We start from the raw sequence: 26,317 nt of genomic DNA, 5'->3' as shown, positions 1-26,317 counted from the left end.
CGCTCCCTTTCCTGCTAGCGCCCTCAGCCCTGACCCCCAGCAACTCCCCTCTCCCCTTGGCTTTCTTACTGACTGAGAGGCAGCCCGGCGAGGAGCCTCGGGATTCTCATTCCTACTTAGCAGGGCCTCAGCTCCTTCACCTCCGACATGGGGATTGAGAATGCTCCGGCTATGAAAAGCATGGGGTCTGTCTCAGGACACAGCTCCCACAGCCCTAAGTGGGCAAATGCCCCAAAGTGTCAAGCATGAGCCACCTCTGAAGGAGCATTTACTATCTCAAGACCTTTGGGCATGTTGTCCCTTCTACCTGGAATACCCTTCCTTCAAAATTCAGAGCCAAAAGCAAAAAGCGTTCGCTGATCGCAGAGGGGGAGAGGGATGTGGGAGGGCTTGGGGCGCAGAATTAGTTGCTACCTCCTCTGGGCGTTCACAGGCCAAATTTCCTTGGTGTGGCACCTGGCATTCTGTGATTGTGCCTGTTTCCCTGTGGTCTGGTCCTGTGCCTATTGGCCCAATTACACTGGGAGTCATACAGATCTGCAAATTTGTGCGTTTTAATTTTACGGTAATGTCTAACATGTTGCAGGGTTCTTCAGGGGACCAGTCCCAATAGAGGGAGAAGAGGCAGGGCTTGTCCTGCCTCCAGTGCCAGCTGTCAGTGGCAGCAGAGGCCTTGAGGGTTGAGCATCTTCTGGATCCAGCAGAGGCCTCCCAAGAGGGGAGCCAGGTGGCTGAAGGCAAGCACTGGGAGGGCTCAGGTCCTGCCCTGGGGGATCCTGGGACTGGAGATTGGCACCTGCCCCCAAGGCTTGGCCTATGCCCTTGGTGCCCCCTTTGCCTGCCCAAGTCTACTGCATGTGAGCTCAGGATCCTTTCCCCGTAAGCCAGGACATGTCGCCAGTCCTGCAGGAGTGAGGGGAGGAGGGGTCAAGACAGAAGAAAACAGGCTCTCCACTCTGGGCACCCTGAACAGCTGGCCCTTGAGGACAGCAGGGGGTCTGTTCTGTGCCAGACCCTAGTGCCCAGCAGGGAGGTACTTGGACAGATGGAGATAGACCATTGGGTGGAGGGTCTGGGCTGACATGGGAAAGGCTCAGAACGGTCAACATGAAGGACACACGTACTTGCTGTGCAGCACAAACAGCCTTCACGAAGGCAAGAGAGAAACAGAGAAGGCCAAGGAGAGAGCATGTCATTTATCATGTCCCCTTCTGGTCCTCCATTGTTTCCAGCCTGAAGCCTGCCCCTGTCTCATAGCCTCCCAGTGGCCTCCAGGCTGTCCCCAGTCCCTGGGAGCTCTCTCCCAGAGGGTGAATCTCTTTGACACCACACCAGGATAAGGGAACTGGCTGGTGTTGAGTGAAACCTAGAACCACCCCCACCATCTATGTGGAGGGCATACCCAGGGCATCAGTAGCTGCATTTCCCACCTAGCTTCTGCCAGGCTCAGCACAACCATGTCCAGTTAGGTGTCCCACGCCTGGTGATTGCCCATGCATTGGGCCCTGACCCCTCCCCACAGCACTGGCCCTGCCTGGGGACACACATCTCTATCCCTTCCATCCACCATGAACACATAACCAGCCTGCTCTCAAACCATGATCCTTGCCCCACACCTCCCTGTAGTCCTGTAAGCCTCACGCGATGCAAACCAAGAGGGGAAAGGCCCTGGAGGGTTGTGGGGGCGGCTGGCTGTCATAGGCACCTTAGCCAGTCCTCCAGGGAACTACTCCCACCCCCAGGCTTCCCACACCCACACTCACTCCACCTCCCGCTTCCGGATGGCACGGCCTGAGGCCAGCACCTCAGCGACCTTGGACACAATGGGATCGTAGTTCATGCTGGCCACGGCGATTACCTCGTCGCCTCTGCAAGGAGAGGATGGCCAAGCCTGAGGACTGCGAGGCAGCAGCCCCTTTTTGAAAACCCTGATGCACTGCTGTCCATCTGGGGCCCAGGGAAGGACCTACCCCAGGGCAACAAGAATAGCCTGAGCACCCAGCCCTCCCTGCTTTGCACATCGCGGCTTGACCGTGCACAAGCTTCGGGCTTTCCTAAGGAAGCTCCAGCACTCCTCAGCGGGGCTCAGGGCTGGGCTCTTGTTCTGCGATTTTGCCTGGGATGAATCCCCCTTCCCGACTGAGCTCCCGCTGCTTCGCGCCAAGCTGCACCCCGGTGCTCTCACTTAGTGTAAAAAGCCACAAACTTCAGCTCCTCCAGATCCCCCTGGATGATGACGTCGTCGAAGCCTTCTCCGTAGCCTGTGGGCCGGGCAGGTGGGTGGCACCCACGTGAGCCGGGGGAGGGAACGAGACGTCACAGGATCCCCTCCTAACCCCGCCCAGGCCCTGCTCCATACGTCCTTTTAGGTAGCTCCTAGCCTCGCCGCCAGCGAGTTCTTACCGGCCTCTTCCTAGTGCGGTCATAGCCCTGCCCCTAGGCTCCCAGCCCCGCCCCACACCCAAGCCCCGCCCCTAAACGCCCTCGGCCCCGCCCCCATCCGAGGCCCCGGGGTTACCCGCGTAGCGCAGGCTCTTGCCAAACATGGCGGTCCAGAGGTAGGGCACAGTGCTCATCTCCGCCTCCTGCGCCAACATGTTCTGGGCTGCCACGCGCCCTGCGGGACCCAGGGCCATGAGAACCCTGACTCTCGCTCTTACCACTCCCACACTACCTGCTCCTGATGCCCTGGGGACCCCTGACACGTGTGGCTACTCCTCCTGGTCTCCCCAGAGGTCAAGAGACATCATTGTTCAGCCCACTGCTCACTTGCACCTGCAGCTGACTGGTGCAGGGGAACACCTGCCTCAAAGCTAGCCACTTGATTGCTTCCTTAGAGAATCTGAATAAAGTGCCCTGACTCTGGAAGGTCTGCTTCTTGGGGTTGGGGGAGTACGCCACCATTTCAGCTGTGCACACAGACACCTAATCAGACGTATCAGGTCTGAAGAGGGAGGAAAATGGGGCACAAGTACACAGGGAAGCACAGATGACAGCCACACACAAGGCCCCAAAGAGACCAGTGTGGATGGCTCCCCAGTTCCTATGAGGCCCCAGTAGACCCCTGTAGTTGGATGTACTTCAAAGTCCCCTAAACTCTCTCAGTTAAATCCTAATTATACTTGGCTGATAAGTAGCCTTGGTTACTTACAACCTAGCAACAACTTTCGACTTTGGACTTGAATAGAAATTGGTACCAGAAGTGGGGTTTCAAGCAGCAGACCCTCAGGTGTAAAGGCAGAGGGAAGGGGAGATGGGTGCAGAGAAGTCCCTTGTCCCAGGCTGGGAGTCTGGCAGTCCTCTCTCGGAGGCAGTGAGGCAACTAATGTGATGGCACCTGCAGCTTAGGGGCCCAGACCAGATGTGCACAGTGGATGAGGCTTGGGGGACTTGGTGGCCAGCAAACATCAGGAGGGGAAAGCTATTCCTCAGAAAGCACAGTGCCTCCACTGAGCCCACGTCTCTGGGCTCAGATGGCACCTCGGGGACCTGCATGAGGCTGAACTGAGTTCACAGAGATACTTGAGTAGCCCAGGGGAAACAGAGGCATAAATAGGAAGGTGATCCACTAAATCCCTCCCTCCCTCCCCAGGGTAACTGCACAGGTTAATCAGGAATTCTGCAGAATATATGTCCTTGAAGACAAAAAAGGGAGAGACCACCAGAAGGAAAACTGAGACTGAGGAGCTATGGCTGGCTCAGTGGGGTGTCGTGCTCTGTGTTGGCTGGATCGCCGGGATGAGGCTGCCCAGAGAATCCACATCAGAGCTTTGATGCCTAACACAGTGTCCGGGACCCAAGGTCAGCAACTGAGGCATGGGCATGGGGACACTGAGACCCTGAGACTCCCTCCCACCCCTCCATGTGCCTCGGGACTGGCCATACCCTGAGCATGAGCCATCTGCCAATGTGGAATGTTCACTTTCCGGTTGTTCCTCCAGGCAAGGGGGAAGGTGACAGCGTCGCCAGCTGCAAATACGCCTGGGACATTGGTCTGCATCATCTGTAGAGAGAGGGCCCAGAGCTCCATGGGTGTGACAGGGGCCCTGACCTGAACCTCCTGCCACTCCCAGCCCAGCACCGGGTCCTCCCCACCCGGTGCCATCCACCCCACCTTGTTGACAGGGATGAAGCCTCGGGAATCCAAACCGATGCCGCTTTGCCTCAGGAAGCCTGTGGCGGGCACTGCACCTGACAGGACGGAAGCCTGTGTCCACTCCCCTGTCCCTCCCTTCTGCGTAGTCACTCTCCACACCCCACACCATGCGCTTGATGTGCCAGCCCCAGACTGATCCTCCAGGGGCTGTCTACCTGAGGCCTTCATGCACCCTGGTCCCCACTACCCGGGCTTCCACAGACCCGGTGCCTCCCGCAAGACCTCAGATATCACCTTCTCCAAGAAGTGCTCCATGAGGCCCTTAAGTGGAGGGACAGCATGCCATACCTCCTCAGCCCCTGCAGGTGCTACCACCTCCCATCTTGGCCCCTACCCAAATTGGCACCTCAGCTGGAGCAGGAGCCAGTTCGAGTCTCGTCTATGTCAACTCTCGCAGGGCATGGAGATGAGTGTTACTGGGCAGCAGGCACTGGGAGCATCCACTGTGCCAGGCCTGGGCTGAGCCCGGTACATACCTTCCCCAACAGCTCCGTAAAGTGGGGGCGGTTGGGGGTCCCCATATGACAGATGTGGTGGAAACTGAGGCTCTGGGAGGGGAAGGGACTAGCCCAAGGTCACATGTGAGCATGTGCAGATGGCTGGGCTGCTTTGTGCCTGCCTGCCCACACACCAACTCACCAATGCCCACCACGCAGACGTCAGCCCGCACGACCTTGCTGCTCTTCAGCACAACCTCCTTCAGCTGTGGGGAGTGGGTGGGTAAACAGGTGGACCCAGCTCCCAGGCTCAGGGGACAGAGGACAGAAAGCAGCAGGGAGAAGGGAGAAGGGCCCACCTTTCCCTCCTGGCCCCGCAGCTCAGACACCTCCGTCTGCATGTAGAACTTCACCCGGTTGTTCTCAAACATCTGTCAGGGCAAGTGGGCAGGTGGGCGGTGGATGAGAGCCCAGCCAGGGGCCAGGCTGGGCCCCAGGGCTCCAAGGCACTGGGTGGTGGGGTGGGCTCACCTTCATGAGGGCACGACCCACGCGCTCCCCCAGGAACCTCCTGAAGGGCGTCTCCTCCAGCTCCACCACAGACACAGAGTGGGCCTTCTCCGTCAGGTAAGCGGCCACCTCCATCCCTGGTGATGGGCAGGGGGTGGCAGGCTGGCACCTGCACCTTCCTTGACCAGAACTTCCCTGGGACTGGCCATGACGACCTGACCACCATCCCCACTGCCCACTACCTCTCACCCAGGAAGCCGGCTCCCACGACGACCACATTGCGGCCTCGGGCCAGCCTCACCACGCGATTGGCATCCTCTGGCGTCCGGATGGTGAACACATTCTCCACTTCTTTGCCTTTGCAGCTCAGAGTCTTGGGGCTGAGACATGGCCGTGTCAGTGAGGGCCTCCCCGCAGCCCCAGCCCCGTCCAGGCCAGTGCCCTGCCTAGTGTCCGATGGGTAAAAAGGAGACCCTCCCACCTGCTCCCTGGTGCCAGCAGCAGCTTGCTGTACTCCAGCTTGAAGCCATCCTTGAACACGACCTTCTTATTTCTCACGTCCAATGTGACCACCTGCAATCCCCACCAGGCAGAGCATGAGCTTGGGCATGGGGCTGGGCCTCGCCGCCCACTCCCTGGTCCTGCAGTACACCCACAGCCCAGCCACAGCCTCTGAGAAGCTCCCATTAAAACAGATCCTGCCACCTGGGCTTCATTCTTTAAGCTTCAGACATCACCTTCCCCTCAAACCTCTCCTTACCCTCCCAAGTCCCACCAGTATCTCCTATCCAGCCCTGATCGTTCATCTCCGCACACCGTGGGGCTCTGTGTGTGCCTATGACCCATCAGGAAAAAGCTCCTTGCTGTCTCCCAAGCCTGGAGCACCTCCCAGGTGCCTGGGCCGTGGGGCCAGGAAGGTAGAGCACCAAGACCCCACCCCAGGGGCCCACACAACCTCACGGTTCCCACCTTCCCTCCTCGGGCCTGTTTCCCACCCTTGACCCTGTACCTGAGCCTCGGTGAGCACCTCGATGCCATAGGCTCGGAAAAACTCCTTGGGCCTCAGGGCCAGCTGCTCAGGCTGTGTGTCCAGGGACTGCAGGGGAGAGCCAGCTTGAGAGGAGCCAGTTTACAGCAGAAGACACTGGGGCCCAGGGAAGGTGGGGCCAGCCCCAGTCACATAGGGGCTGCAGGACAGAACTCAGCAAACCCAGATCTGGCCAGGCGCAGTGACTCATGCCTGTAATCCCAACACTTTGGGAGGCTGAGACAGGAGGATCGCTTGAACCAGGAGTTCAAGACCAGCCTGGGCAACATGACAAAACCTCATTTCTACAAAAAATACAAAATATTAGCCAGGCATGGTGGTGCGCGCCTGTAGTCCTAGCTACCCGGGAGGCTGAGGTGGGAGGATCGTTTGAGCCCGGGAGGTGGAGGTCGACGCTGCAGTGAGCCGTGAGACAGGCACTGCTCTCCAGCCTGAGTGACAGAGCAAGACCCTGTCTCAAAAAAAGAAAAGCCAGGTGCAGTGGCTCACACCTGTAATCCTAGCACCTTGGGAGGCTGAGGTGGGCGGATGGGCTGAGCTCAGGAGTTCAAGACTGGTCTGGGCAACATGGTGAAACCCCATCTCTACTAAAAATACAAAAAATTAGCCAGGCATGGTGGTGGTGCACACCTGTAATCCCAGCTACTTGGAAGGCTGAAGCATGAGAATCGCTTGAACCCAGGAGGTGGAAGTTGCAGTGAGCCGAGAAGGCGCCACTGCATTCCAGCCTGGGCGACAGAGTGAGACCCTGTCTCAAAACAACGACAAATCTAGATCTTTTGGGGGTACCACGGACAGGCCTGGCATAAGCAGGGAGGGCAGCTGGCCAGACCCCAATGGGGTGACAAGCAAGGCTTGAAGTGGGCTTAACTGGGACCCAGAGGGATAGGGTCCCTACTTGCCCCACCCCCTGTACCTTGCTGAGCTTGGGACGGTCGTAGGGAAGGTGCCGGTCTAGCGTGCACAGGACGATCCGGTCGGAGAAGCCCTCCTGCCGCAGTGTCTCTGCACACACCAGGCCAGCTGCACCTGAGGGGAGGGGCCCGTGGGCCGGGAACCACTTCTCACCAATCCCATCTCCCACCCTGCCCTTCATGACCCCACTACCAACCTGCACCCACAATGAGCACATTGGTGCTACTGCTGTACCCAGCACTTGGAGAGATACACTTGGCCATCACCTTGGTCCTTCGCTGCAGCTGTAGGGCCTGTGGGTGCCAGGAGGGTGGAGGGTCACTGCCATCCTCTGCATGCCATCATCCTGGCAGGCAGGTCCTGGCGCTCCAGCCCAGCCTCATCCCTACCGCAACCCCTCACTCTGCTCCAGTGACACGTGCCAAGCTCCTCCCACCACAGGGCTTTGCACATGGCATTCTCTGGGCCAAGATGCCCTCCCGGCTCCTCCCTTCTGCCTGAGCCCCGAGCTATCCCCTCACCTGCTTGCTGGCCCGGACGTACACCTTCTCCTTCTCAATCTTCACCTGCAAGGGCTGCATTGTTCAGGACCAGCCCCGAACCCCACACCCCCAGGTTCCCACCCCACCGCACTCCTGGCCCCACCTGGAACTTGTGTAGACTGTCCAGGCCGGGGAAGTCCTCCAGGTCCCCAGTGCTGATGTTGAAGCAGGCGCCGTGCCAGGGGCAGCGCACCCGACCACGGGACAGAACGCCTGGGAAGGGGAGGTGTTAGGCTGGGCCCACCAGCAGGGGTTGCTTCCCAAGAATCTCAGTGCCCCGGCAACTGCGGGCCCCTCCCCACAGCCCAGGAGACTTCACTAATAGATGAAGATCCTGGGGTCCAGGGAGGAGCCAAGCTGGCATGGGGCCTGGAAGGTCCCCCTCACGCCTCCCACCTGACAGCTCACCTTTCACCAGGGGTGCGCCGTAGTGCGGACACTTATGGCCCAGGGCGTGGAACTCCCCATTGTCCTTCACCAGCAACACCTTCCCCCAGCCCAGCTCCACTTCCCGCATCCTGGGGAACCACAGCACTCAGAGGTCAGGCCAGACACCAGGCACAACCTCCTGGCAGCTCCTCCCAGTGTCCAGCCTTCTGGGGAGCAGGCCCAGACCGGTAGAAGCCACAAAGGCAGTGACCAGGGCAGCAGCTGGTCATAGCCCCTTCAGGCCAACCCCGACCCCCGGCTATGGCCCCCTCACCCTCCCACCTTGGGACCCCTGATCCCCCCTCCCAGGCAGGCCCAGAACCCACTGGCCATTCTCGAGGTCCTTGACGTGGCAGACAGCAGCCTCCACGCAATCCTGAGGGCTGGGGTAGGGGTGAGGGGTGGACAGGCGCTCCTCCGTGTGGAAGTGGCGGGCCGTGCCGTTGCCCTGGTAGGCCCGGGGGCTGCCCTTCCCACTGGCCGACAGCTCCTCCTTGCCTCGCTCCTTCTCAGGCAGCACCACCTCGATCTTGAGCTCCACTGTGGGCAAGGCAGCGCCTTGAGCCCCCCACCTCAGCCAACTTCCTCCCCCATCCCTCAAGCTGGGTGCAGAGGCCAGCTCCTCAGGGTGCCAGGAGGCTCAGCCCTGCCTGGCAACCTCCCCAGAATTCCCTCTGCACCACCAGCCCAGCAAATAGCCTTAAACCTGGCACGAAGCAGCGGAGGGGCATGGATGGGTGGGGGTGCACCCGGGTCTGCTTGAATTCGTTTCTGCATGTCTCTTTTTTCTTTTTTCTTTTTCTTTTTTTTTTTTGAGACAGGGTCTCACTCTGTCGCCCAGGCTGTAGTGCAGTCATGCAATCTCGGCTCACTGCAGCCTCTGCCTCCTGGGTTCAAGCGATTCTCCCATCTCAGCCTCCCCAGTAGCTGGGACTTCATGTGCATACCACCACGCCAGAGATGTGGCGTGACAGGGTTGGTAGAGACAGGGTTTTGCCATGTTGGCCAGGCTGGTCTCAAACTCCTGACCTCAAGTGATCTGCCCGCCTCAGCCTCCCAAAGTGCTGGGATTACAGGCTTGAGCCACCACACCCCCCCTCCTTTTTCAATTACAGTGTTAGTGAGGGGGACACAGAGCTGAGTTCCTTCGACCCTGCAGTTCTCCTGGCTGCAGAAACCTCTGTGGCAGAAAGAACCCTGAGGCCCTACAGTCCTGCATCTTCTGATGGACAATGACAATGTCCCTGACATCTCAGGGTATGACTCATGTACATACAGGAATTCAAAAGTGGCAGCAGCTCAGTTCCCAGCCAGTGAATCTGGGTGACAGGAAGTCAAGGGTTCATTGTTCTAGTCTTACAACTTTCCCATATATTTGAATTTTTTTCAAAAATTAAAAAAATGTACACAGCATAATTTCAACTTCTTCTTTTTTTTTTTTTTTTTTTTTTTTTTTTTTTTTTTTTTTTTTGAGATGGAGTTTCGCTGTTGTTGCCCAGGCTGGAGTGCAATGGTGCGATCTTGGCTCACTGCAACTTCCCCCTCCCAGGTTCAAGCGATTCTCCTGCCTCAACCTCTTGAGCAGCTGGGATTACAGGCGTGCGCCACCACACCTGACTAATTTTTGTATTTTTAGTAGAGACAGGGCTCCATGTTGGTCAGGCTGGTCTCAAACTCCTGACCTCAGGTGATCCACCCGCTTCGGCCTCCCAAAATGCTGGGATTACAGGCGTGGGCCACCACTCCCAGCCCGATTTCAACTTCTCAAAATAGCTCTTCTCACCAATTTGAGAATCCTTCATCACTAACCAGGTGCTGGGTTTTCAGTGTCCTCGTGTGCCCTGGGGGTGAACCTGAGCATGGGAATGCATGTGGATGGCACAGAGGGGGCACAGCCCCCCCCCCCCCCACAGCCTCCGTACAGAGCCACTTCCCCAGCGTGCCCACGGGGCCAGCTCTAGCGGGGAGTGAGCCAGAGATTGCCATTTTCTTCTTTATACTTTTCCACATTTTCCAAATTCCCTGTGATGTGCCTGGGATATTTTTCTAATTAGAAGGGAACAATAAACAGAATTTTTAGCAGCAATAATCTGGCCTCCCAGGCTGCTGCTGCAGGGAGGAAGCTGAGTGATGGACACTAAGCCCCTGGCACAGCATGGGCCCGATGCTGGAGCAGGAGGTACCGCTCTCACTTCCCAAGGCACCAGCACCTCTGGGTTTTACCTCTCATCCCTTCCACCTCAGAACTGACACTCCAGAAACCAAGAACCCAGAGAGGCTGCCGAGATGCACCTCCAGGCCTTTGCCTGAGCTGTCCCCTGGACTGGGGCTGCCATCCTTCCTATCTACCCAGACAAGGCTCAGGAGTTGCCTCTCCTGGCTGCCCAGCCCCTGCATATCCATCATCTCATGCTCTGCTAAATCCTCCACCCTGGCCAGGTCCCCTCCCCAGCCCCAAGTCCCAGCCCTCAGCTCAGGCCCAGGCATAGCAGGGCACAGGGGCAAAGAAAAGGTCAGTTCCTTGACCCCAACCCAGCAGGGAGGATGCAGAGCACAGAGCCACACTGAGGCCGTTGTATCAGGTGGGGGGTTATGGGTGGGGCTTTCATTCCATTTTCTATACCTTATGTAATGGTGTTAGAATGTTTTTGGAAGAATTAAAAAGAGAAATACTTTGGACTTAGCTGACACCAGCTGTGGAAGCTGTGGGAGCTCACAAATAGCCTGGCAGGGGGGCCAGATAACGCCAAGCCAGGCTGCTCTCATCCTCCACCTCCTCCCAGAAGGCTCCAAGCCCGCTCACTGATGCAGTCTAATGGAAGCCATTAAGTCAGGGGCCCTTTGGAAAGGTAGAGGGGAGAGGCGTCTCTGCTCACCCACAAAACTGGATCAGCCCCAGCTCCGTGACTTCTGGCTGCCCATAAGACCTGCCTTAGCCGCTTTGGGCCTTAAGATGCCTTTATTATAAAATGGAGAGAAGGCCAGGTGTGGTGGCTCATGCCTGTAATCCCAACACTTTGGGAGGCCAAGGCAGGAGGATCGCTTGAGTCCAGGAGTTCAAGACCAGCCTGGGCAACAGGGTGAGATGCAGTCTCTACAAAAAATTTAAAAATTTGCCAGTTGGCCGGGAATGATGGCTCACGCCTGTAATCCCAGCACTTTGAGAGGCCAAGGCAGGCAGATCACTTGAGGTCAGGAGTTCGAGACCAGCCTGGCCAACATGGCAAAACCCAGTCTCTATTAAAAATATAAAAATTAGCCAGGCATGATGGCATGCGCTTATAATCCCAGCTACTTGGGAGCCTGAGGCAGGAGAATCGCTTGAACCTGGGAGGCAGAGGTTGCAGTGAGCCAAGATCAAGCCATTGCACTCCAGCCTGGGTGAGGGAGTGAGACTGTCTCTCAAAAAATAAAAAAGTTAAAAAAATAAATAAAATTGCCAGTCATGGTGGTGCAGGCGTGTAGTCCCTGTTACTCAGGAGGTGGGAGGATCACTTGAGCCCAGGAGTTCTAGGTTGCTGCGAGCTATGATTATGCGACTTTACTCCAACCTGGGCAACAGAATGAGACCCCATCTCAAAAAATGAAAATAAAACAGAGAGAACAGCAAATGCCTACCTCGTTGGTGATAGTGAATGCTGAAGGAAATAATGTATGTAACCCAGAGTAGAAGCTCAATAGATGGAGTTGGGCAGCAGTGTTTTACCAGTTAGCTCTGAGCCTCCTAGCAGCCATGGTGAGGATGGAAAGCCTTTAGGTATCAGTTATGGCCTAATAAAAGGCAGGTGAACAGATGCTAAGAGAGCTGCACTTCCTCCTAGCTCTGAGCTAGGTGAGGGACTGGTCTGATACCTTCTTATCAACTACTCAGACAGGACGCACAGGAGCACAGAGGGAACCCAGGAAGCAGGTGCTGATGCACACGGAGCCACAGAATCGAGTGGAGCAAGATAGAAAGTGAGGGATTTGCACAGAGGTCTTCTGCTTGCTCTAGTCTCTTTGTGGCCCCTTAAGACCCCAGCTGAACCCTCACGCCCCAAATGCTGTCACTCCCATATCTGGAAATTCCCTGAGCCTCATGCCTGACCTGCCCAGCATGGGCACCTGGGGCCTGAGCCTCTGGTTACAGCCCCACAGGGGAGGCCTGGCAGCACAGAGCCCAGCTCAGAGAAGGGATAACAAATAATATTCCTTGGGAGCCCGAGACAGGCAGATCACAAGGTCAGGAGATAGAGACCATCCTGGCTAACACGGTGAAACCCCGTCTCTACTAAAAATACAAAAAAATAGCCGGGCGTGGTGGCGGGCGCCGGTAGTCCCAGCTACTCGAGAGGCTGAGGCAGGAGAATGGCATGAACCTGGGAGGCGGAGCTTGCAGTGAGCCGAGATCACGCCACTGCACTCCAGCATGGGAGAAGGAGTGAGACTCTGTCTCAAAAAAAAAAAATTCCGCAAGTGCTTCTGGTGTGCCAGGCCCTCATGCTAGGCACAACAACCCCACTTTACAATGAGGATGCAGAGGCTCAGAGAGGTGAAATCACCTGCCCAAGGCCACACAGCCAGGAAGGGGCAGGGCTGGATTTGCCTAAGTTCTTAGGACTGCCTTTGGTGAGAGTGGCCACCCCCGACACTGGAAGTCCTGGGGCCATGGGTCCCAGGCAGGCCAGCCATTTGGGGTCCTTTAAAAGAACCTGCAGGTGGCATCTTCTGCCAGGGCCTCCTGCCAGCCCAGCGGTGCCACAGATGCCTGGTATGAGGCCAGCTGGCATCATCCCACCCACTGCTAGGGGGAGACAATGGACGTCATCTGCCCAAGGCACATTTTGAGGCAGAGAGGGATCCAGCCCAGGCCTAGGTGTCCACAGCACAGGAGCGGGGGAGGAAGAGTGGCTTCTTGGAGCAGAGGCAAGTGGGTCCCTCTGCCTGGTGGGTCATCACAGCCCTCCTCCCTCCCCCAAGTTCTCCCTTAGACCCAGGAAAGGGAGAAAAGCCTCACAAGTTCCAAGGTAACGGAGCTGATGGGTATCAGGTAAGGGGAGCTGGGGTGAGCTGGCTGGGGTGAGCTGGCTGGGGCAGCGTGGCCTGGCGGGGTGAGTGGAGCACTGGCTGCGCTCTTGAGGTCTCTCTAAGCCTCAGTTTCTCCATCTGTGACAAAGCTGCACACTCCTGCCTCCCCAGGTGTTGTGAGGAGAGAAGAGGGAAAGTGGGGGGCCAGAGGGAGAGCTCCGCAGACATGAGTCTTTAGTGGAGAAAAGACCCAGGCCTCCCCCAGCACCCCAGGACACTCCCACTTCTGGCTGGAGTAGCTCAGGCTAGGTTGGGTGGTGATTTCCTGTATAAATGGGGAAGTGTGCCCAGAAAGGCCAAGAAGGCAGCCCGAGACCACACAGGGGATCAGAGGAGGCAAAGAGAGCCAGGATCTGCCCACTATACCCTCACAGCAACTCTAAGAGGTCAGGGTGGCCAGGCCCTCTCTTTTGCAGAGAGAAAAACAGAGGCTCAGAGGGGTAACTTGCATGCCCTAGGTCACAGAGTGGCTGAGCGTGTCCCCAGTTCCCCCCTTCCCTGGCCCTGGGGGCATAGCCCCTTCCCCAACCCTGCAACAGGAGGAACCCTGACTTTCCTTTTCCAAGAAGGGTCCTGCTGTTATTCCCACCACCAACACTCAAAGCCCCAAAGAAAAAGGGGCACCCACTGGAGCAGGGGCCAGCTGGGGGAACTGCTCCAGGCCCCCTACCCCCTCCTGGCTGCAGCGTATTAACATTCCGAGCGGGCTCCTGCCTAGCCTGACCTACTTCGGAGGCCTGCCGAGTGCAGAGGGGGAGGGGGGGAGAGGGGGGAGGAGGAGGCGGGGAGGGAGGAGAAAGGATGGAGACAAGAAGACAGGAGGTACCTGGTTTGGGTTTGGAGAAGCAGCCGCCCATGGCGAGTGGCCTGAGGATGGCCGGCAGGCAGGAGCACAGATGGGGAGCTGTCGGAGGCCTAGGGCGCCCCCCATGGGGCTGGACCCCCTGCAGGCCTTAGAGACGCTGGAGCCGCCATCCTGCTGGAGCTGCTGTAGGACCTGCAGGGGAGACTGGAGCCATCAGGACGGGGTCGTGTGGGCAGGTAGAGACACAGAGGGATGGGGAGAGACAGTGGGAGCTTCGGAAAGAGTCTTACATTTGAGCTGGGAACCATGGCGTGAGCCTGATCCCAGAGCATGGGGCCCTGGAGGTCACCTCCCCTTTGAAGCCCTCCAAGCTCAGCTCCCTCACTCCTCCAGTGGAGTTCCTCTGCCCGAACCTCGGCCACCCATCGTCCAGCCCCACGGCTGCCTTGCCCAGGAAATCCTCCCTAATTTCTACTGCCTCCTCGTGCCCCCCTTCCCCTCTCCAAATCCCACAGCCTGAGAGCTCTGGGACCCTCCATTCTCCCGGGAGACCACTATGCCTAGGCTCAAAGAGGGGGTCACCTTGGGCAAGCCAAAGCCCTTCTCATCCTTGGTCTTCTCCCTCCTACAATGGGGGTGACATCAGGCTCCCCCTAGCCCAGCCCCACCCTGGCTAGCACTCCGGACACCCACCTCCTCGCAGGGCAGCCACTGCTCTGTGTTCCAGGCCCAGCAGTGGACTGAGGCTGCCAGGCCTTGGAAGGCCGGGCAGGGAGGGCAGGGGTCCAGGAGGCGGCCCAGCCTCTACCCTCCTCCCAGCTCAAGCTGTGGCCAGGAGGGGCTGGGGGGCGGTGTGGGGCTGGGCCAGTCCACTGGTCCCCAGGGAAACCCTGCTCTGTGGTGAACAGAAGTGGGCGGCCAGCCCGGGCCTGATGGGGTTAGGGGAAAGGGAAGCCAGGCACACAGCCCTGCCACGCCTGTGCCCAGCAGCCATAAGCTCCCCCTACCCCCGACTCCAGCCCTTCACAAATGCCCACCAGGCCTGTGGGCAGTCATGCCCAACAGCATATGGGGAAAGCAAGGGGTCAAGGTCCCATCAAGGTCAAGCAGCAGGGGTATCCCTGTGGCCTCCCACCCCACCCTCCCACCTTGATCAGTTTTAAGGTGGGCAGGGGCCCAGAAAGCCCCCATATCACCCTAGGCCCTGCAAGGTGCCCTGGGGGAGGGGACACCTGCACAGCAGAGAGATCACTGTAGCCAGGTGCCTTCCAGGCTACAGGGTGGGCCTTCCGGAAGATGCAGCCTACAGGTGGACTTTGGAAGGCCCAGGGCACAGGCATAGCTGCCTTGTTTGCAAATGACCTCCCCACAGTCCATCCCACTGCCATCCTCCAGTTTCCTCTGGAAGTTCTTCCTGAAGTCTCACTTGAGGTGGGGCTGAGACCCACCTGGTCTGGTCCAGATACCAGGAAGGGCCGTGGGTGGGTGCCTGAGAGCAAGGGGTGGAAACAAAAGGCCAGGTTGGAGAGGGACCATTGGTGCCTGGCCCCTGCGCCTGTCGGTCCTCGAGGTGCCCATTACAGGGGAGGAGGGGGTGGCTCCCACAGCCACTGGGGCGTGCCTTGGCTCTTTCCCCCACTTGTCATCAAAGAAGGTCTGTAAAACTCAACTGCCACCTGCCCCACCTGCCCCTTCCCTGGGCACTAGGCAGTCCCTTCCTGGGTCCTGGTTTCAGCCCTGGTTCAGCCCTGCCCACTTCCTTCCTGGCTGACCTCAGGCCTCACCTGATGGGCCACAGATCCCAGAAAAGGTCAGACCTGGTCTTGCCACTGGGGACCTGCCCAGGCTGTGCCATCCCTTCCCGAGTACCCAGGGACCTGAATCCCCCAGGGCCTGGGCCAGGAAGGAGACCGGGTGGGGCCCCTGTGCCTTCGGCCTACTGTGTGCTAGATCGGCTTGGAGCCCAGTCACCCCACTCAAAGGCAAAGGCCAAGGTCCTTGCCAGGGGCAGGGCAGGAGGGACCCCCAGAGTGCAGAGCGCCCGAGTGCTATTCCTTGCCCATGAGCTGCCCACTGCAGAAAAGTTCTAGCAGAGCCCAGTGCTAACCACCCAGCAGGAGTCTGTGTCTGTCCCAGGGACCCCAGGACCTGTGAGGCGGGACTGGATTACTCCCATCTCACAGAGCGGCCCCTGCTCCACCTGACCCTCCCAGGGCTCCTGGCGCCCCCAGGGTGCAGGCTGGGCAGGGTCCTCTCCCCACTCCTCCACCTCTCGCCCACCTGCCCCCACTGCCTCATCCCAAGGGCTCCTGCCCAGATCGGACTCCCAGTGGCTTCCAGGCGTCCTAGGGGTGGCATCTGATCCCAGTCCTGCCTTCGAGTGTGGGGGCTCCGCGCTCTCCCCTCCCCCACGGAGCTCAGGGCAAGCCTCTGTCCACTCTCCCCGCCTCTGCACGTGCAGTTCCCTCTCTCTGGGAAGCCGATGCCAGCAGCCTCGCCGGCTCCGTCCCGTTGCCCCCGCCAGACCTTGCAGCCCGAGAAGGGGGACTGGCACACAGTGGGGCCCCGCGGCGAGCCGGGAAGGGGCCGTTGTGGGACGAGAGAAGGACGACGTGCGCTTCGGACCCCGGCCAGTGACTCTGGCCCCGCTTGCCAACCCCCAACCCCTAACGTGCCGGGCCGGGGTCCGAGACTTGCGAGCGCAAGCGCTGGCCCCCGGCGCCGGGGCGAAGAGGCGGGGCGGCGGGCGGGGACCGGGGTTCCGGGGACCAGGGTCCCCGGGGCGGGCGCTCACCTGGGCTCGGCGCGGGCCTGGGCTCGGGAACCGCTTGGGGCCGCGGGCGCGGGGGGGGGGCGGGGAGGCGCGGGGGGGGCGGGGAGGCGCGGGCGGGGCGGGGCTGGCGCTGCGGCTGCACTGCGGCCGGGGAGCCCGCGGCGCCCAGCACCGCCCCGCCGGGCCGGAGCAGGTGGGGGGCGGCCGGGGGACAGGGGCAGGCCGAGGCCCTCGGCGTCCGGACCGGAGTCGCGGGGCGTAGGGAGGCAGCCAGGGGCCGCTCTGGCCGGGGGCGCCCCGTCCCGAGTCTGGGTCTCCGGGGATCCTCGCGACCTCCCAGGGATGCCCAGCTGGGGCGCGGGCAGGGTCTTTTTTCCTTTTCTTTCTTTCCAAAGTCTCAGAACCATCTGTGGGCGGGGTGGGGGAACTTGAATCACTCTGAGAAACCTCCACAAGAAAGAAAACCCCAATCAAACCTTGCTGCCCACAGCTCCCTTCACTGGTTGGGGGAGTTCAGGTTCGCCGGTGTCCTAGGTTCCTCCCGGCCCTCTCTCCACACATACCAGGGTCTGTTTTCAATTATATTTTATTACATTTTCTTTTTCTCACCTGTCATTTACCAGAACTCCTTGGGTCTCCAGAAATCACAGTGCACCCTGATGTTGTGCCTCCTCCTCCAGGAGGCCCTCCCTGATCAGCCTCCCCTCTATTAGGGCTGATTATTCTGGTTCCTAACACTTGGGTGTTTCATTGTCCTTAATGTGTGCATCTCTGCGTTGTAGGTAGACCTTGTCTTTCAAGCAGGCTGGAGCACAGAGGCTGTGTGGGTTCCTCCCCTGTCTGGGCCTTGCTCTCCTCTCCTGTAAGGAGGACAATAATGACAGCAGTAAAGTCCCCTGTGCCAGGCCCAGCCAGCCTTCCCAGGCCATCCTCTGGGACTATTTATGCCCCACCCCACCCAGGGGGCAAGTTCGAGCCCCCACCACCACCACCCTCCTACAATTTTACAGATAGGAAATGCAGCCCAGGGAGTCCTGGTCTTGTTCAGGGTCAGGAACAGGCCCTGCATGGGTCACCCTGGGGGCAGGTGGTGGGGTGACCAGGCCCAGAGGGCACATGTGGCTCAGTTCAGGCAAGTCCTCTCAGCTCATGTGTTGCTTCCACAGTGGGACCGTTGCCACTGCCACAGGAGAGTCCCATCACAGGGCAGATGGCAGTGCTTGGGGCTGGTGCCCTCAGTCTCCAACCAGCCTGCCCCCATTTCATACACGTGGTGATCTTGCTGCCCCACCCACCTTCAGAATCTCCTCTAGCCAGGAAGACAGTGTGCCTCATAGTAACTACGGCTGTGATTTCGCATGCATTTATTTCCTTACCCATCACAACAGCCTGAGAAGGAAGGTTCTCTTTGTATTATCTCCATTTCACAAACGGAGAAACTGAGGTTCAGTGAGGTTAGGGACTCTCCAGGGCCACACAGCTGCTAAGTGGCAGAGCAGCCCTGGGCAGGCTGGCCTCCCAGATGGAGGGCTGGAAGCAGGAGGGGAGAGGCCTACCAGGCTCATGCAAGACCACAGGGCCTCCAGTGCACAATGCAAGTCCTGTTCTGTGACCTTGGCAATCAGTGAGTGGACCCCTCTGCTCCAGCCTTCCCAGGACACCGCAGGTAACTGAAATACTCTCCCAGACTGCTGCCAGGACACCATGACAGGCACAGAGCCAGGCACAGGGGGTGCTTGGGAAGTGGGGTTGGGGCTGCTGAGTTTGGGGTGCCAGAGATAAAGCTGGGGAAACAGGTCAGTGTAGGGACTGAGGCCAGCAACTTGGGGAGATACCCTGACACAAGGCAAGTGCAGGCCTGACCTGGGGCAAGTCCATTGTGGCTCCCTTTGCCCCAGGCACTGTGCTTGAGGTTCCTGCTGCCCCATGGTGGGGCAGAAATCACAAGATCTTCGTAGAGCAAAAGCTAAAACCAAGGGCAGGCTAAAAGTGCTGCCTCTCCCGAAGGGCCCTCAGGCTTAGTGGAGATGCATGTGGACCAGGGGCCCCAGGAAGACCCAGGAGGGCTCTGAGCCCCAGGCAGCCTGAGGTCCTGATCTTGCCCCAAGGATAGTTCTGGAAAGACGATAATATTCCAGCAGCTTTGACAGTACCAAATGGGGCACATGGCTGCGGTGAGATGACCTAGAGCAGCTGGGAGGTCCCTCAAGCCCATCAGACACCCCAAAGGCAGCAGGAGATAGCCAAGGTTAGAGAAGCAGTGAGTACGGGGAGGATAATTCCACAGCCTGGGAGAGAGGTGGATCCCTAGGCACCCCCAGCCCTGGAGCACCCCACCACACAGCAAGCTTGTCCCTCTCCTCCTTACATGTACCCTCTACTGTCAGGTTCTCCTGTTCCCCACTCCCCTCACCCTAGGGTCTCCAAGTAGGGTGTGCAGGTATTTTAGGTAAGAAAGTGGCCGGGCGTAGCGGCTCACGCCTGTGATCCCAACACTTTGGGGGGCTGAAGCAGGAGGATCGCTGCCTGGGCAACATGGCAAAACTGTCTCTACAAAAAACAAACAAAACAACACTTCAGCTTGGTGTGGTGGTGCAAGCCTGTAGTCCCAGCCACTTGGGAGGCTGAGGTGGGAGGATGGCTTGGGCCTGGGCAGTCAAGGCTACAGTGAGCCATGATTCTGCCACTACATCCAGCCTGGGCGACAAAGTGAGACCCTGTCTCAAAAAAAGAAAAAAAAAAAAAAGGCCGAGTGCAGTGGCTCACACCTGTAATCCCAGTATTTTGGGAGACCAAGGTAGGAGGATTACTTGAGGTCAGGGGTTCAAGACCAGCCTGGCCAAAAAGGTGAAACCCCATCTCTACTAAAAATACAAAAATTAGCTGGGTGTGGTGGCGCACACCTGTAATCCCAGCTACTCAGGAGGCTGACGCAGGAGAATCGCTTGAACCCAGGAGGCAGAGGTTGCAGTGAGCCGAGGTTGCGCCACTGCAGAGTGAGATGGCAGAGTGAGACTCTGCCAAAAAAAAAAGAGAAAGAGAAAGAAAAGGGAGGAAGGGGAGGGGAGGGGAAGGGAAGGGAGAGGAAAGGAGGGGACGGGAGGGGAGAAGGGGAAGGAAAAAAAAAAAAAGAACTGAGCCAACTTCAGTATCTAACATTGTGATTGACACTGTCGCCCCCTGGAGCCCAATCTGAGAATCAGCAGGATTCTCCTTGTTCTGTCTCAGGGTTCTGAAGGCAGAAACAAGACTAGGGGCCTTTTCCCTGCAGGCTGAGGCGGATTTCCAGACGCAGAGACCTCAACTTAATTAACTGATCCCCAGGAAACGTTGAAGGACTGATACAGCACAGCCAACATGAGCCAAGGGCAGCTGTGTGGAGGGGCAAGCTGATGCAGTGGTGCCCACAGATGCACAGTGATTCATTCATATGGAAGCATAGGTTGGGGGATTCCCCAGGTCAAAGAACTGGGGCCCAACCCCATCGCCCATGCCTGTTCCTGCCCCTCTGCCTTGCCCTGGCTACTGCAGCCCAGCTTCTTCTCAGCCCAGGTCTGTCTACACAGGCCTGACGACTGTATGCCCAGCACCCGCTGGATTCTTTGGGGTTGTTCAACTCTGTCCAAAGTCAGCTCCAGCCCATTGACCTGTTCAGTTCAGACTAGGCCCTCCTCAAATGGCTGGCTTTGCAGCGCACACTCTCCTGTCCCCAGGCTCTGGGATAGCCAGTCTTTATTTATTTATTTATTTATTTATTTTGAGACGGACTCTTGCTCTGTCTCCCAGGCTGGAGTGCAGTGGCGCGATCTTGGCTCACTGCAAGCTCCGCCTCCTGGGTTCACGCCATTCTCCTGCCTCAGCCTCCCGAGTAGCTGGGACTACAGGCGCCTGCCACCATGCCGGGCTGTTTTTTTGGTATTTTTCATAAAGACAGGGTTTCCCCGTGTGAGCCAGGATGGTCTCGATCTCCTGACCTTGTGATCCACCCACCTTGGCCTCCCAAAGTGCTGGGATTACAGGTGTGAGCCACCGTGCCCGGACTTTTTTTTTTTTTTGAGATGGAGTTTCACTCTTTTTGCCCAGGCTGGAGTGCAATGGCATGATTTGGGGTCACCGTAACCTCCGCCTCCCAGGTTCAAGCAATTTTCCTGCCTCAGCCTCCCGAGTAGCTGGGATTACAGGCGTGTGCCACCATGCCCGGCTAATTTTGTATTTTTAGTAGAGATAGGGTTTCTCCATGTTGGTCAGGCTGGTCTTGAACTCCTGACCCCAGGTGATCTGCCTGCCTTGGCCTCCCAAAGTGCCGGGATTACAGGCATGAGCCACCGCGCCTGGTGAGGGATAGCCAGTCTTAATCCCTGTTCTCATGGAGGGAGGTGGCAGGAGCTGAGGGCAGATGCCCGTAGGTGTTCATAGGAGAGGAAAAGGGCATTCACACAGAAGAAACAGTGTGGGCAAGGAGGTAAGATGGTAAATTCTGGAGAACTCAGAATATGCCAGTCCAGTCCAGCTTGCCATGAAGTTCTGGGCAGGGGCCTGGCATGGAGGTTGGCTGGTCTGGAGGAACAGGGGGAGCTGGGTAAGGAGTCTTCATCACATGTGTTTTGTTTTCGAAATGGGGTTTCTCTCTGTCACCCAGGCTGGAGTTCAGGAGTACGATCATAGCTCACTGCAGCCTTGAACTCCTAGGCTCAAGGGATTCTCCTGCCTCATTCTCCCATGTAGATGGGACTACAGGCATATGCCACTGTGCCCGGTTACATGTGTCTTCAGGAAAGAAATCTAAGACTGGTGTTGGACTGGAAGGAGGCAAGAGGTAGGCGGAAGAGGTCAGAGGACTCCTACAGTGAGGGCTGGGCAAGAGCTAGCCCACAGGGCTGCAGGGTAGCCCTGTCCCTGCGGCACTTAATTAGACCCCATGAGGAATTTCTATCATCAATTTGGCAACAGGCCAGGAGCGTGGCTCACACCTGTAATCCCAGTTCTTTGGGAGGCCAAGGCAGGAGGATTGCTGGAGCCCTGGAGTTCAAGACCAGCCTGGGCAACATGACAAAACCCCCTCTCTAAACACACGCACTCGCGCATGCGTGCACACACACACACACACACACACACACACACATGATTGACAACAATCTCCACACTCCCAGTGACCGATGAGCTAGTATGAGCTGTCTCAGGCCAGGCGCGATGGCTCATGCCTGTAATCCCAGCACTTTAGTAGGCCGAGGCAGGTGGATCATCTGAGGTTAGGAGTTCGAGACCAGGTTGGCCAACATGGCGAAACCCCGTCTCTACTAAAAATGCAAAAAAAAAAAAATTAGCTGGGCATGGTGGCGGGCACCTGTAATCCCACCTACTTGGGAGGCTGAGGCAGGAGAATTGCTTGAACCCAGGAGGTGGAGGTTGCAGTGAGCTGAGATCGCGCCACTGCATTCCAGCCTGGGCGAAGGAGCGGGACTCTGTCTAAAAAAAACAAAAAACAAAATGAAACAAAAACAAAAACAAACAAACAAACAAAACCAGCTGTCTCAGTCCACACAGTGGAATATTATTCTGCCGTGAAAAAGTTTTTTTATTACAAACATTTTATTATTTTTAATTATAAACAGTGTTTTGTAATTGTGTTAAAAATACATATTTTTTTTTGATACAGGGTCCTGCTCTGTGGCACAGACTGGAGTGCAGTGGCGTGATGACAGCTCACTGCAGCCTCCACCTCCTAGGCTCAGGGGATCCTCCCACCTCAGCCTCCCGAGTAGCTGGGACTACAGGCATTTGTCACCATGCCTAGCTAATTTTTGTATTTTCTTGGTAGAGACAGGGTTTCACCATGTTGCCCAGGCTGATCTCGAACTCCTGAGCTCAAGCAATCCACCTGCCTTGGCCTCCCAAAGTGCTGGGATTACAAGCATGAGCCACCATGCTGGGCCTAAATATTTTAAATATTTTCTTTTTTTTTTTTCTTTTGAGACAGGGTCTCGCTCTGTTGCCCAGGCTGGAGTGCAGTGGTGCTATTACGGCTCACTGCAACCTTCACTTCCCGGGCTCAGGTGATCCTCCCACCTCATTCTCCTGAGTAGCTGGGACTACAGGAGTGTGCCACCATGGCTGGCTAATTTTAAAAATTTTTTCGTAGAGGCAGATTTTCGCCATGCTGCCCAGGCTGGTCTTGAACTCCTGGACTCAAGCAGTTCGCTCACCTCAGCCTCCCAAAGTGCTGGGATTACAAGCATGAGCCACCGTGCTGGGCCTAAATATTTTAAATATTTTCTTCTTTTTTTTCTTTTGAGACAGGGTCTCACTCCGTTGCCCAGGCTGGAGTGCAGTGGTGCGATTACGGCTTACTGCAACCTTCACTTCCCGGGCTCAGGTGATCCTCCCACCTCATTCTCCTGAGTAGCTGGGACTACAGGAGTGTGCCACCATGGCTGGCTAATTTTAAAAATTTTTTCATAGAGGCGGGTTTTCGCCATGCTACCCAGGCTGGTCTTGAACTCCTGGACTCAAGCAATTCGCTCACCTCGGCCTCCCAAAGTGCTGGGAATACAGGCATGAGCCACCGCACCTGGCCTTTCTTTCTTTCTTTTTTGAGACTGAGTCTTGCTTTGTTGCCCAGGCTGGAGTGCAATGGTGCGATCTCAGCTCACTGCAACCTCCGCCTCCCAGGTTAAAGCAATTCTCCGGCCTCAGCCTCCTGAGTAGCTGGGATTATAGGCGTGGGCCACCACACCCAGCTAATTTTTGTATTTTTAGTAGAGATGGGGTTTCACCATGATTAGCCAGGCTGGTCTCAAACTCCTAACCTCAAGTAATTCACCTGCCTCAGCCTCCCAAAGTGATGGGGTTACAGGCATGAGCCACCACACCTGGGCCAACTCCCAGGTTCAAACCATCCTCCCACCTCAGCCTGTGGAGTAGCTGGGACTATAGGTATGCCACCAAGCCCAGCTAATTTTTTCATTTTTATTTTTTTGTAGACTCACTATATTGCCCAGGCTGGTCTTGAACCCTGGGGCTCACATGATCCTCTCCGCCTCAGCTTCCCAAATTGCTGGGGTTAGAGGTGTGAGCCACCGCGCCCTGCCTACGGGTCTTTTGAATGCTGCATCCTATAGATATTTTTTTCCTTCAACCCAGAAGCCAAAGCATAATTCCCTAAATTCTTCAGAGCTGTCTTGGTGAGCTCAGGTGGTCTGCAAACCGCTGTTTCCAGAAGGCTGGCATGGGGGCCTGTGTCTTCCTCCTTGCAGCCCTGTCCAGGCCCCTCCTCTTCTTGGCTCCCACCCTCTAGGCAGTTACTGGTTATCTACTCCGTCCTTCCCGGACTTGACTGTTGGGCATCTCGAGGGCTTCCCCCTTTTTAGTCTTCTCTTCCTCAGACCCCTTAGCCTGAAAGTGTGTTCCCCCAGGGCTTTCCTTGGCGGGCGGGCGAGCGGGCGGAGGCTGTCCTCTTGGGGCCCCCACCCTGGCCATCCCATGCGGCCGTCCCTCCTCCACACGGTCCTGCTTCCATCTTAGGGAGGGCAGAGCTCAGTGATCCTGCGCCTCCCTCAGGGACTCTGGGACACAGGTTACTTAGGGCCGAGAGCCCAGGAAGCCCTGAGAGGGCAAATGCAACGGCTCCGAAGAGCCATACGAAGGGCGGCGCAGCCGGCCGTTGGGCCCCATGCCCCGCCTTCTGCAACCCCACGCCACCCAACCCCACCACACGCCACCCTCCGCCCCGCAGCTGCCCCGGCCCACAGCCCCCAGTCTCTGCAGTCGCGGAATGCGCCCCCCTCCCCTCCCCGCCATCCGTGGACGCCAGAAGCCATGGGCACTGGAGAATGTCAGGGAAAGGTCAAGTTCTTCCTTGGGATCCGAGAGCGAGGACGGAGCTCCCGGAAGCACCAGGGGCCACAAGAGTTGGGCCGCCCTCCACACCCGCCCCGCCCAAGGTCCGCCACCCTCTACCCCCATCCCAAGCTGGGATCCTCCCTGCCCTTCACCCCCTTCCGTGCGATGTCCACCTTCCCCGGAGTCGGCGCTGGAAATGCCCTACCTCGGCTGCCGCGGGCGGGGACCGAAGGTGCAGCTCGGCCTGGCGATGCGGGGCCATGAGTAAAGGTCTGGAGGACACGGAGCTGGCCAGGGTCCGGGTTGCACGCCCCGCGGCCACACCGGAGTCCACGCTGCAGCGGGGGTCCGAGCCCGTTTTCAGGGTCCAGGGACGTGGCGGCCTGGCCCTCAGCCCCGCCTCAGGGCTGTGCCCCGGACTGCGCCCGGCTCTGTCCCCACCTCCCCAACCCCAGGTAAGGGCGCGCGAGAAGGGACGCGGAGAGCGCCGGTCAGGAAGCCCGGACTGAGCGCGGGGGCTGGGATCTGGGATCCAAACGCCGTGGCCGCGGGCCCGCGCCCGGGCAGACCCGGGCTCCGCTCTCACGTCACGCGGTACATGGGCTGCAGTTCCTTGTCCGAGGGCTTCCGGGAGCTGGAGCCGCACAGAATGAAGGGGTTCACTGGTAGTGGTTCCCAACTTCGTTGCATATTAAACCCCCCTGGAGAACTTAAACTCCAGTGCCCAGTCCTATGCAATCAGATCCTGGGTCTCCACTGTGCAGCGCCCGTGGAGAGCCAGCGATGTGGAGGGTCGAGATCACCCAGTTCTTTGGGGACAGGGTCTCACTGCCACCAAGGCTGGAGTCCAGTGGTGCGATCACGGCTCACAGCAGTCTCGACCTCCAGGGCTCAAGCGATCCTCCAGCCTCAGCCTCCCAAGCAGCTGGGAGCACAGGCGCATACCACGCGTGGCTTTTTTGAGACGAGGTCTTGCCATGTCTCCCAGGCTGGTCTCGAACTTCTGGGCTCAAGCGACCCTCCCGTCTCAGGCCTTCCAAAGTTCTGGGATTACAGGCGTGAGTCACTGCCCCTGGCCCCATCCAGCTCCTTCAGCCTGAATTACCATATTTCCCCTCCTCCAGGAAGCCAGGAATGCTTCCTAAACCCGCCTGGGCTCCATAGCGCCCCTCATGCTCAGCACACTAGTTACCACCTAAGCTGCCCCAGCTTTCCAGCGCGGGGCCCTGAGCTGCAGCTCTGGTTGCTACCGGAATAGTCCTGCTTGCTGCCCTTGAAGAACCAGGGTGTACACTAAGACTGCAAGAGCAGAGTCCAGCCATAATAGCGGGTTGGGGAGTCACCGACTTGGCAGAGAAGACACCTCCAGAATGACTGGCCTGGAGGTGTCAAGTTTTTGTTGCAGGGTAAGGTTTCAAGACTGGCTGGGCCAGCTGTACTGTTAACCCAGCAGGGAGGCAAGCAGAGGGGTAGCCCCCACTAGGTCCCATGTCCAAGAGTTTCCCTCACCTCAAAGGAACCCAGTCCAGCATTGCTGGCCAAGATACACCTGTTCAAACAAGTTATTTTTTAGTTATTTATTAAAAATTGAGATGCTGGCCAGGTGGTGGCTCATGCCTGTAATCCCAGCACTTTGGGAGGCCAAGGTGGGCGGATCCCCTGAGGTCAGGAGTTCAAGAGCAGCCTGGTCAACATGGTGAAACCTGCTCTCTACTAAAAACACAAGAAGTAGCTAGGCATGGTGGCGCAAGCCTGTAGTCCCAGCTACTGGGGAGGCTGAGGCAGGAGAATCGCTT

At 57.9% G+C, this 26,317-nt stretch overlaps 1 protein-coding gene across 19 annotated transcripts; it reads right to left on the bottom strand.

Annotated features, from left to right (window-relative positions):
• Positions 1-534: 534 nt before the first annotated feature.
• Positions 535-25,657, bottom strand: AIFM3 (apoptosis inducing factor mitochondria associated 3). 19 transcript variants are annotated; one of them, XM_063807793.1, is made up of 23 exons: positions 16,190-16,721; positions 15,358-15,398; positions 14,603-14,804; positions 13,931-14,101; positions 8,364-8,577; positions 8,017-8,126; positions 7,712-7,821; positions 7,588-7,632; positions 7,263-7,359; positions 7,068-7,180; positions 6,113-6,199; positions 5,585-5,676; positions 5,353-5,483; positions 5,125-5,240; positions 4,953-5,024; positions 4,796-4,859; positions 4,115-4,191; positions 3,886-4,003; positions 2,519-2,617; positions 2,186-2,261; positions 1,764-1,868; positions 1,125-1,145; positions 535-903 (listed from the first exon to the last, which is right to left on the bottom strand). In XM_063807793.1, the coding sequence occupies exons 4-23, from the start codon at positions 13,959-13,961 to the stop codon at positions 864-866; spliced, it is 1,818 nt and encodes a 605-aa protein (XP_063663863.1). In that variant the 5' UTR covers positions 13,962-14,101; positions 14,603-14,804; positions 15,358-15,398; positions 16,190-16,721; the 3' UTR covers positions 535-863. The 19 variants fall into 19 exon arrangements, 17 of the variants coding, with proteins under 17 accessions (XP_063663863.1, XP_063663861.1, XP_003317162.2 ...); XM_063807789.1 differs by lacking the exons at positions 8,017-8,126; positions 14,603-14,804; positions 15,358-15,398 and adding exons at positions 17,292-17,542; positions 24,727-25,657 and having other exon boundaries at positions 727-903; positions 16,704-17,089; XM_063807792.1 differs by lacking the exons at positions 8,017-8,126; positions 14,603-14,804; positions 15,358-15,398 and adding exons at positions 17,292-17,542; positions 24,727-25,657 and having other exon boundaries at positions 727-903; positions 7,068-7,156; positions 16,704-17,089.
• Between the last annotated feature and the right edge of the window lie 660 nt (positions 25,658-26,317).

The sequence above is a fragment of the Pan troglodytes genome, chromosome 23 (genome assembly GCF_028858775.2).
Source record: "Pan troglodytes isolate AG18354 chromosome 23, NHGRI_mPanTro3-v2.0_pri, whole genome shotgun sequence".
Lineage (NCBI taxonomy): Eukaryota > Metazoa > Chordata > Mammalia > Primates > Hominidae > Pan > Pan troglodytes.
The sequence above is the reverse complement of the archived record's forward strand: the minus strand, read 5'-3'. Positions and strand labels throughout refer to the sequence as shown.

What these genes read in the sequence shown, in the direction of transcription:
- AIFM3 (XM_063807789.1), bottom strand. An exon ending in ACGTCCGGGCCAGCAAGCAG is followed by an intron (nt 7,360 to 7,587) that starts GTGAGGGGATAG and finishes TGGCACCCACAG; the next exon opens with GCCCTACAGCTGCAGCGAAG. An exon ending in AGGTGCTCACCGAGGCTCAG is followed by an intron (nt 5,677 to 6,112) that starts GTACAGGGTCAA and finishes TGGGGATTGCAG; the next exon opens with GTGGTCACATTGGACGTGAG.